The sequence below is a fragment of the Glycine soja genome, chromosome 18 (assembly GCF_004193775.1).
Source record: "Glycine soja cultivar W05 chromosome 18, ASM419377v2, whole genome shotgun sequence".
Taxonomy (NCBI): Eukaryota; Viridiplantae; Streptophyta; class Magnoliopsida; order Fabales; family Fabaceae; genus Glycine; species Glycine soja.
Window position 1 is genome coordinate 11,727,545 of NC_041019.1, and position 12,022 is coordinate 11,739,566.

The 12,022-nt window shown below is 35.3% G+C and overlaps 1 protein-coding gene across 1 annotated transcript; it reads left to right on the top strand.

The window, feature by feature from the left end:
• Positions 1-4,585: 4,585 nt before the first annotated feature.
• Positions 4,586-11,798, top strand: LOC114396605 (zinc finger BED domain-containing protein RICESLEEPER 2-like). The gene is made up of 2 exons (XM_028358672.1): positions 4,586-4,766; positions 9,547-11,798. Exon 2 carries the CDS (start codon positions 9,556-9,558, stop codon positions 11,545-11,547), a length of 1,992 nt encoding a protein of 663 aa, XP_028214473.1. The 5' UTR covers positions 4,586-4,766; positions 9,547-9,555; the 3' UTR covers positions 11,548-11,798.
• The last annotated feature ends 224 nt before the right edge of the window (positions 11,799-12,022 follow it).

Here is a 12,022-nt window from a genome sequence, read left to right on the forward strand (position 1 = left end):
TGATAATCTTCACTATAAATAGATAAAAGAATTGGTGGGGAAACACAAACATGAAGAGAAAGTATGTGTGCAAAGAGAGATTGTGAAACAAAGTCACTTTGTTGAGAGAAAAATGTTTTTGTGTGAGAGTATTATCATTTCTTATAACCATTGAGTAGGGTACTCAGGTTTGTAGAGTGATACACTATTTAGGATAGGTTACAATCTTGTAATCATTTTTGTGATAGTGAAATACTTTTTGAGTCGGTTCAGTGGTCATAGGCAAGAGGTACTGAACCACGTTAAATTCTTGTGTTTGTTATTATTTTTCCTACGAAGTAATCTTTGTGTGTGTTCTCATGATCCTTTGTAGGTGTGGATAATTTTATTTGTGAGAGCATTGATTATCCAATAGTGGTATCAAAACGTTGATTTCCCAACAATGGTATCAGAGCATTGACTGAGAGCAACAAAAGTTTGAGATACCATTATTTGATGGAAAAATAAATTTTATGATTTGGCAGAGTACTATTCAAGACCTTTTGGTGCAACAAGGTCTTGATCTGGTGTTAGAAGATGAAAGGTCAACTTCTATAAATGAAACCAAGTGGACTAAGATCCACAGGAGGGTTGTGAGCACAATTCGGTTAGCCCTTGCTCCTGAGATAAAACACAATGTGTTGAAGAAGACAACACTGAAGGCCTTGTGGGAGAAGCTCGAGAATATCTATGCGTCAAAATCGCTAACCAATCGCCTTTGTTTGAAGATGGAGTTGTATCAACTCAAAATGGAGATGAGAGGAGATCTCCATGACCACATCAATAACTTCAATTGACTAGTAAGTCAACTATTGAATGCAGATGATAAACTCTCTGATGAGGAGCAGGTGTTGTTGTTGTTGGCCTCACTACCAAGGTCCTTTAAAGCTTTGGTTCAAACATTGCTTGTGGGAAGATCAACTTTGAATTTGGATGAGGTGACTGTCGCTCTTAGAGAAAATGAGAGAATGATGAGAACTGAAAATGTTGATGATGAACACAATGCAATAGCTGTGGTGGAATCTGAGTGAGGGAGGAATCATTCAAGCAGACATGATAAACGTTGCTTGTGGGAAGATCAACTTTGAATTTGGATAAGGTGACTATCACTCTTAGAGAAAAATGAGAGAATAATGAGAATTGAAAATGTTGATGATGAACACAATGCAATAGCTATGGTGGAATCTGAGTGAGGGAGGAATCATTCAAGGAGACATGATGGTCCAAGAGGAAGATCAAAATTACAATCGCATCCACAATGAAATATGAGTAACATTCAATGTTACTATTATGGTGAGAACGGTCATGTGCAAGTGAGGTGTAAACAAATGAAGGAGGACTTGAAGAAATTAAGAGATATGAACAAGGATGGTGCCAACTCCCAAGCTAATGTAGTAAAAAGTGTTGAAGATGAAGATGTTGTGTTTTTGGCAACAAATGATGAGGTTGCTAAAACAAAACGGGTGATGGATTTTGTTGCCTCAAAGCACATTTGCAGAGATCAAAAGATGTTTGATACTTTGAAAACTGATGGAGAATCCGGCCATTTCAAGTTAGGGAATGGTGGAAAAATGAAGGTTGAAGGCATAGGGAGCGTGAGGATGAAGCTCCATGGTGGTGCTATTCGAACTTTCTTAAATGTGAGGTTTGTACCTTTTGTTGTTGTCAATATGATTTCTATGGGGGAGATGACATCACAGGGGTACAAATATGTTGGTTCAAAGTGGGGATGCAAAGTGTACAAGGGAAGACACTTGGTGTTGTGAGGACAGAAAAATAAAGGTAACCTTTGCTATTTGGATGGTCAAGTCTTAAAGAGGAACCATGATAGCAAAGTGAAGAAGAAAGTGAAGTTTTCTAATGTTGTGGAAGTATTGGGAGATACTTCCGTTGAAGGGGGAGTTTGTTCACTCTCAAATTAATTAAAGGATATTTCCCTTTTGGCTTGAGGGGGAGAATTATAGAGTTTCAAACCAAAAGATAAGATGCATGTACATTGGGAATTGAATTTTTATCGCTAAGGTTTAGGTGGCTGAAATGCAAAGTGGAAGATTGTATTTTTCTATATGAACCTTAGTTGAATGGATGCATTGGAAGTTATTTTTATTTCAATTTCCAAGAGAGCTTATTTATTATAGTTGGTGACAATCTTCACTATAAATAAAGAAGAGAATTAGTGGAGAAACACAACACATGAAGAGAGAGTGTGTATGTGTGAGAAGATAGATTATGAAACAAAGTCATTTTGTTGAGAGAAAAGTGTCTTTGTGTAAGAGTGTTATCATTTCTTGTAACCATTGAGTGGGGTACTCGGGTTTGTAGAGTGATACACTATTTGGGGTGTGTTACAATCTTGTAATCATTTTTGTGATAATGAAATACTTTTTGAGTCGGTTCCGTGGATGTAAGCAAGAGGTGCCGAATCACATTAAATTATTGTGTTTGTTGTTATTTTTTCTACAGTGTAATCTTTGTGTGTGTTTTTACGATCCTTTGTGTGTGTGAGTAATTTTATTTGTGGGAGCGATGATTACCCAACAGTGATATAAGAGCGTTGATTTCCCAACAAAAACTTCAAAGGAGTAAAAAGAGCTCAAAAAGTATGAATTGGCTCTAGGCATGCAAACACGACCCTACATAATTATGCACGAGCATACAAATTAGACTCCACTTTGGAAAAAATGTATAACCCTGTGCATACCCCCATGACTCAACGTGCCCATTAGGCCTATAGGTAGCTTAGTTTTTACATTTTTAGAAAATCTTTAACACTTTCAAAATTTACTTTTTCTCTCTTGGCAATTTGGGAACTTATGAGGGAGCTATTAATTGGGAATGGTGAAGAGAACACAACATGGATCAATTATTTGAAGATTCTTTCCTTTTAATGTTCATATTGTTTTCTTAGTATTGTTTAAGTTTTCCAATGCACATGGAATGCTAAACACTAAGCTAGGATTAGGATGTCAAACATGTATGTGAACCTAATTTTTCTATTGCAATAAAATTCTCAATAGTTTATCAATTATATTATTTTGTTGTTTTGATTGTTACTTGGAATTGATCACCATAAAACCTAAATTGATTAATTATTATGATCTGACTACTTTTAATTAATTGACCTGTGTAATAATTGGATTCTTAGGATTTACTCAAATAAACTTTTCTTGAAATGTCTAATCTAATTAATAATTGGTAATAACCTCTTATGCTTAACCTCCATTCTAATTTAAGCCCTAATGAACAATAAGTAAGTAAACTAGAAATGAAAGAATTATCAAAACATGACCTAATTTTATTTATCACCTTAAGGGACATAATTAGTAATTGAAATAGTTGATTGAGGTTTTAATTGAAATAGAGAAATAGGAAAAACATAAAGATAACTCTAAAATCACAATCCTAGCTCCTTAAATCTATCAAAACCTTTATTAATTTCCACTTAGTCTTACAATTAAATTGTAACCGAAACCAAATTTCAACTTCTTGTTCTATATAAATTTGTTTTTTTTAATCATAATTAATCTTTAAGGTACAACATCTGAACTTAAATTCATTATTACTAGGTATTGTTAGTACTGATTAGGATATACTTATGATCAATATTTTACACACCAACTAACCATTTATAATATACTTTTGAAAATGCTAAAATAGAATATCCTAAAGAATGCCAAAACACAAGTTAATTCTAGCTCTAAAGGCTTATATATTTCAATCAAGGGGAAAACCTTAGAATTATGCTGCAACCCTCACTCTTGTTTAAAAATTGAGTTAAGTAGTCTAATTCGACGGATTAAGTCCATTTTATCACTTATACGTGCAATATGTTTTAGGTCTCCACAAACATATAGTTTTGATTTTATAATTGTGCAAAATATAATAATTTTAATTTTTAGTTATATTATCACGACAAGAACCAATCAACAATATATATGAGAAAAACAAGTTATAAAAAGTAGTGTAATTTTTTTTTATATAAGTAATTCAATCACAAAAATTATTTTAAAAGTTATACTACATTTTCTTATTAGTTAAGAATTAAAGATTTTAACAAAAAAATATAATTATTAAATACTAACAATACACTCCTTAACACATTCTTTATTATTAGTTGAAATTTTTTAAAATTACAAATTTTTATGGATCCTATATCTTATTTAATGATTCTCTTCTAATTTTGTAGTTTTTGATATATAACTTTTAACTAATGAGAGAGTATGTATTAGAAGAAATGTATTACTAATGATCTTCTTTTCTTTATAATATTAAGAACCGAATATGTTATATTTGGATAAACTTAAAACATATTTAGACCTAGAAGATAAAAAATCATAAATCCATTTGTTTAAACTTATTTATTCACATAAACATTTATTTTAATAAAATAAACAATTTTAATATTTTTTAGTGTGTTTGTTTAAAATATTTCTGTTTAAAAAATAAATTCTATCTACTTCTTAAAAAATCTTCAATAAAAAAAAGTAATATTTTTAAAATTTAACAAACTCACCCATTGTTGTATATAATGAAACGGTGCGTTTTAACTTTCAACAAGAGCAGAAGAGTAGGAAGCTGCTACGCCTGTGTGACCACATTGCTCTCCTCTTAGTGTTCCACTTCTTCTTCCTCTTCCTCTTCTTCTTCTTCTTCCTCCTTCTTTCACCTTTCGATTAGGGTTTTCTTCCAAACCCCTTTTTCGTTCTTTGCACGCACCACACACCGAATCAAACCTATTCTTCCTCACGGTACGACGTTTCCTTCCTTTCTACCATTCCATTCTCTAGATTTTACGTACATATCTTCTTCATTTTTTTTTTTATCGTAATTGAAAAGGTTGATTTATATTTTGAAGGCTGTAATAGAGAATTCTCTCTCGCTGCAGCCTCAATTGCTTAATGGGTGTTTCAAACTTGCGTCAAAATCATGCCTTTATTTATATACATTTTTTTTTGTATTAATTGCTTTTTGAAAAGGAGGAGTGATGCTTTAGGTTTACCTTTTGTTTTGTTATTATGATTATTTTATTGTTAGGGTTACCGTTGGCGATGGAATTGAGTGGTTGCATGGTGTTATGTGTGTTTGCTTTCATGACAGCAATGGGAGTTTGCTTGCTGGAAAATGTTGGAATTTTGGTGATGAATTAAGGGAAACTGTTAAAGATAAAATTACTGAAGGTTTCTTGTTTTTGAGTTTTAAAATTTGCAACAAATGTCCACTCTTTTAAATTCTTAGGTTTTACATATTTTAATTTTTTATGTGACTAAATTTTATTTTTTGAGCATGGATCATGGATGACTTGGGAAATGCGAAGCAAACTAGTATCTTACAACCAGTTTTTAACTTTTTTGATTTTTCCCCCTTCTCTCTGCAATGACTGCTTACTTATTGTGTGTTTGGAAATTATCTTGGATTTTTGAGATTGTGTTCTGCAGCATCATATTTTCCATCAATCTGGAATGAGTTAATATGAAATTGGGAACCTTGTGTAACTTTGTCTGATTCTGATCTTCTTTACTTACTGGTTTTTATTTGTGGATTTTTGTATAAGTAATTTCTCCTGGATTATATCTCCCTTAATGAATGAAAAATTTATCTTGTGAGAAGGGATTGTTCTCCCCTTAAAGTTACTTCTGTAGCCGTGGATTGAAAGATTGATTAGATAAATGTTGGATTAGGTGAGTTGAATCAAACAAAATTCATGGATACATTCTGATATCAATGTATAGATAGTGGTTTTCACTATGATTAGAAGAATCAAATGCTATTAAAAGGAATCTGCTAGTTTCTATGAAATTATGAAAAAAAATCCTGACTTTGTTTTTTTGTTCAACTTTTAAAATACAAATAATTTTTCTTGTTGTGATTGTTTCCATTATACAGTTCCTGTCAGTTACTGAATAATAGTACACTACATAGGTTTCCAGTGACCAGCGTTGTGTAATAAGACACATTATAATGGTTAGAGGCAAGATCAGAAGTTAAACTTCTATGATTTTGTTTGTGTGACTTATTGACATATGAAGATTACTCGGCTTATTTCTGGAGCTTTGGATCTCTGCAAAGCTTTTAAACTTGTAGCAATTGTAGGCTTGCACATTTGTGGATGATATAATGTTGAGTTTATTTAATTAGTTGTATTTTGTAACTTTAGGGCTTAAGTACATTGTTCCCCGTCCCATCCTCTTTAATTTTATTACATCCTAACCCCTCCCCTTCCTAATTCTTTTGATACTTTCCATTCAACATTAGAGAAAAGTAGGAGTAGCAGAAATGAGAATGTTAATAAGATGGATGTGTGGCCATGCAAAAAAAAGATAAAATACAGAATGACGTTATATAATAGAAGATTGGTGTAGCACCTATTGAGGAAAAGATGATAAAAAATCGGTTAAGGTGGTTTTGGCATGTACAGAATAGGCCACAAGAGATGCCAACTAGAAGATTAAATTGCATGATTTTTAGCCTGGGGAAAAGGAAAAGAGGGAAACCAAAAAGGATGTTGTAAGAAATCATCAAGGGAGATCTCAGACTTAATATTTCTGAAACTTTGGTTTTTAACCATGCCGAATGGCGTCGAGTGATCCATGTAGCCGACTTCACCTAGTGGGATAAGGCTTTGTTGTTTTTTTTTTTTGGGGGGGGGGGAGGGAATAAGGCTTTGTTGTTGTTGTATTTTTTTTGGTCAGCTGAATTGTTGTTGTATACATTGAACACTGTATAAAAAATATTTCTGAAAACTGGACTAGTTCAATTGGCTTAATTGGTTAACCTCTGGTTGTTTCCTTATAATACGGAACCTCAGAACAGATAATAATAAAACAGAGAATTCAGGAAAATGAGAAGTAGTAATTCTGCATTAGACTGGAAATCATAAAAACTACAAAGGAGAAGGTCCCTCTTGTCCCAGAGCTGAGCTCCTTAATAGAGTACCTTGTAGGTTCTCTCTATTCCCACCAAAAAAACAGAAAAGATCCCCCCAAAAGCTATCCCTACACCTACTAAATAACAGAAAGGAAACTGCCCACTCTCTCCTGTAACCAACTGCCAACTCTCTCCTGCAACCAACTGCCCACTCTCTCCTGTAACAAACTGCCCACTAACTTATTCCTCTTCTACCCCTCTTTTCTTTCTACGGGAATACACTAACCATTCCCTTTGGCCTTTCTGCATCTCATGAACTAAAGGCCCATTGCAAATTTGGTTCCTATCAACACCCTCTCCTTGAAGTAAAGTCTTGTCCTCAAGACTCAATTCTGGAAACTGGCTCTTCAATGTCAATTTGTCTTCCCAAGTTGCTTCATCTACGCTTTTCCCCTTCCATTGGACTAACCACTGGTTGACTCTTTTGCCTCTCTTCATTATACTACGAGTTGCCAACACCAGTTCTAGTTCAATTTCTCCTTCACGGTCATCCTCCAATCCACTAGGTAGTGTGCTTTCAACTTTGTAATCTCCATGTGCTTTTTTGAGCGAGGACACATGGAAAACCAGGTGTATCTTGGAACTTATAGGCAATTTCAACCTATAAGCTACTTCCCCAATCCTCTCAATCACCTCGAAAGGCCCATAGTATCTAGCGCTTAATTTCGGACTGATTCTTGCAGCCACAGAATGCTGCCTATGTTGCTTCAATTTGAGGAACACCAAGTCACCTATCTCAAAATTCCTCTCCTTTCTATGCTTATCCGCCTGTTTCTTCATCCTCTCTTGTGCTCTTGCCAAGTGATTCTTCAATTGTCTCAAAGCTTCATCCCTATCTTGCAATTCCCTTTGAACTACTTCCACCTTCACTTCTCCTTGTATACTCTTTACTATCATTGGAGGCTTTCTTCCATAAACTACCTCAAATGGCGTAGTGCCTATTGAATCTTGATAGGTGGTATTGAACCAATATTCAGCCCACGGAAGCCAAATGACCCATCCCTTTGGCTGATCCGTGATAAAGCACCTCAAGTATGTTTCCAAGCATCGATTAGTGACTTCGGTTTGACCATCGGTTTGAGGATGATAGGCTGTACTACTTGAGTGTTGTACCTTGTAGTTTGAAGAATTCTTTCCAGAACAGACTCATAAACAATGGATCACGATCAGTCACAACAGAATTGGGTACCCCATGAAGCCTAATCACCTCTTTCACAAATATTTCAGCTATGGCTCGTGCTGTGTAAGGGTGTCTTAATGGAATGAAATGACTATATTTAGACAGCCTGTCTACCACGACTAGAATGGCCTCAAACCCTTTGGATCTCGGGAGCCCCGTGATAAAATCTAAAGATATATCTTCCCATACTTGATCCGGTATTGGTAAAGGTTGCAATAAACCTCCAGGGGCTGTTGTTAGGTATTTCTGGCGTTGACAAACATCACAGTCCTGCACAAACCTCATAATGTCTCCCTTCATTCCTTTCCAAAACAGATTCGAAGCAAGACGCCTATAAGTACGGTAAAACCCGGAGTGTCCTCCTTGGGGAGTGGCATGAAACTCTTCCATTAACTTAGGAATCCAGCTTGAGGTTTCAGCAACTACTAATCTGTCTTTGAAGAATAACACCTTGTTTATACTCAAAACCAATATGCTTTCCTTGATCTTGCTTCAAGTCTTCAATAACCTTCCTCCAAGTGGAACTTTCATGCACTTCAGTTATTAAATTTTGGCAGTCCAACCACACCGGTATGTATGCTAAGGAATTAAGCTCCATCTCCCCCATGCTTCTCGATAATGCATCCGCCCCCTTGTTTTCTAAACTCGGTCTGTATACAATCTCGAAATTATACCCCAACAACTTAGCTAGCCAATTTTGCTGGCTCCCCGTGGTAATTCTTTGTTGGCTCCCCGTGGTTCCTATCAACTTATAACTGAATTTATTAGAAACTGATCAAAGGTAAACTGTAACAACCAGTTAACTATGATAATGGTGTAAATCAGAGGATGTTTGATGCCTTGGACTGGTCTTGATTCTCTTTGAACAAGGGCTTCCTAGGTGTGTTTTTGTCCTTGGCTTCAAAATGGCGAAGTTGAGTTTCTGACCCTTCAAATTGGGCTGGAGAGGCGAGTTCTTGACTCCAACCATCGGTTCACATGTGTTTTAGTTATATGCCATGCATAACATGATACTTATTGTGTACTTATTGATGATAAATAACTATTAGGCACTTTAAAAATCAAAGAAATTAATTTTAGTTGTGGTCTAGTTGAGACATTAATAGGCATTGCATAATGAAATGTGTACCATTGTATGTGTTGGACACTTGGACTAGGTAATGATGTGGTGATTCATTTGTAGAATTTGATGAGTGAATTATGTTTTGCATTTCCTTCTCTTAATAAACCTCCTCAGTACGGTATTATCCTTTTTGCCTTCTAATTTATGGTAACATTTTTTTATTATTATTTAGATTTAAAATCTCCTTGCAGTTTCATCATTATAAATGCACGTGCACCCACATCACATAGTAGATAGTACATAGATGTGGTCCTGTACATAAATGTTTTAATTAATTTTGATGGGCACACTTTTGTTCCAGGTTCATGCAATGGACATGTCTGATGCTGTCATTGTCAAATCGAGTAGGTTGAAATCTGTGGTCTGGAATGATTTTGATAGGATTAAAAAAGGCGATACCTGTGTGGCTGTTTGTAGGCATTGCAAAAAGAAACTGAGCGGATCAAGTACCAGTGGAACATCGCATCTAAGGAACCATTTAATCAGGTGTCAGAGAAGGTCTAGCCATGGCATAGCACAATTTATTTCGGCAAGAGAAAAGAGAAAGGAAGGAACTCTAGCAATTGCAAATTTCAATATTGATCAAGATTCAAACAAAGATGATAATACTGTTAGTCTTGTGAATATTAAATTTGAGCAGGCGCAGTTGAAAGAAGACTCTGTCAACACTGGAACTAGTAACTTTGATCAAAGACGGAGTCGATTTGATCTTGCTCGTATGATTATTCTACATGGATATCCATTGGCTATGGTTGAGCATGTTGGTTTCAGAGCTTTCATAAAAAATCTACAGCCATTGTTTGAACTTGTGTCGTTGAATAAGGTTGAGGCTGATTGTATTGAGATTTATGAGAGAGAGAGGAAAAAGGTGAATGAGATGTTGGATAAATTGCCTGGGAAAATCAGTCTTAGTGCTGATGTGTGGAATGCTGTGGACGATGCAGAGTATTTATGTTTGACATCAAATTACATTGATGAATCTTGGCAGTTAAGAAGGAGGATATTAAATTTTATAAGGATTGATCCTTCTCATACAGAAGACATGGTTTCAGAAGCTATCATGACTTGCCTAATGGATTGGGATATTGACCGTAAATTGTTTTCCATGATACTGGATAGTTGTTCCACCTCTGATAAAATTGCTGTTAGAATTGGTGAGAGACTTCTGCAAAACAGGTTTCTTTATTGCAACGGTCAATTATTTGATATACGCTGTGCTGCAAATGTTATTAACACCATGGTTCAGCATGCTCTGGGAACTGTAAGGGAAATAGTCAATAAGATTCGTCAAACTATTGGTTACATTAAAAGTTCACAAATTATACTGGCAAAGTTCAATGTGATGGCTAAAGAAGTTGGGATCCTGAGTCAAAAGGGCTTATTTCTAGATAATCCGTCACAATGGAATTCCACATACTCAATGCTTGAAGTTGCCTTAGAATTCAAGGATGTTTTAATTCTCTTGCAAGAAAATGACACTGCTTACAAAGTCTGTTTATCTGAGGTAGAGTGGGAGAGAGTCACAGCAGTTACCAGCTACTTGAAGCTTTTTGTTGAGGTTATCAATGTTTTCACTAAGAGCAAGTATCCAACTGCAAATATATATTTCCCTGAGCTCTGTGATGTTAAGTTGCATTTGATTGAATGGTCCAAGAATTCAGATGAGTTTATCAGTTCTTTGGCGTCAAGATTGAGAAGCAAGTTTGATGAGTATTGGGAGAAATGTAGCTTAGGGTTGGCTGTTGCTGCAATGTTAGACCCTCGATTCAAGATGAAGTTGGTAGATTATTATTATCCACAAATTTTTGGCAGCATGTCTGCAAATCGAATTGAAGAGGTCTTTGATGGTGTAAAGGCTCTATACAATGAACATTCAATATGCTCCCCTTTAGCTTCTCATGATCAAGGTCTGGCCTGGCAGGTTGGCAATGGTTCACTTCTCTTGCAAGGTTCTGCGAAGGATTCCAGGGATCGATTGATGGGGTTTGATAAATTTCTCCATGAAACTACACAGGGTGAAGGCACAAAATCGGATCTAGACAAGTACTTGGAAGAACCTCTCTTTCCACGTAATGTTGATTTTAACATACTGAATTGGTGGAGAGTTCACACTCCCAGGTATCCTGTCCTATCCATGATGGCACGCAATGTTTTGGGAATTCCAATGTCAAAAGTTGCGCCAGAGTTGGCATTTAATCATAGTGCAAGAGTCCTTGATCGCGATTGGAGCTCACTTAATCCTGCTACTGTCCAAGCTTTGGTGTGTTCACAAGATTGGATTAGGAGTGAACTGGAAAATTAGATTGCTTTTTCCCTGCATTCTAATTGTACATGCCAATTCTCCCCATAGAAATATTCCCATGTAAGTTAATATCTTCTAACTCCACATTTCAATTTTCCTGACCTTTTTATATTTTGGTTCTATTTAGCCATAGCCTTATGCAACTTAGCAAGTATTTTATGATTCTTTTACTTGTTTTGCTAGTCTGTGGCTTCTTGAGTACTTGATTTCTTATCATGCGTGGCAATAGAAATTCGAAACGTTTGTCTGCATAAAACGACCATTCTTCATCTCTAATGTAAATTTTTTTTTCAAATAAAGTCCGTGTGATTCGGTAGTATTTATAATCTAGCCAACCATCAATAGAAAAATAGCAACATTATTTTAAACACGTACTTTTCAGTAGGTTAAAATTTATTGGATCTAATGAAGTTTTGTGGGTCTCGCTTCCTATTTAACGAGTCTCAATTGCTATTTTATAATTTCTAATAAATTT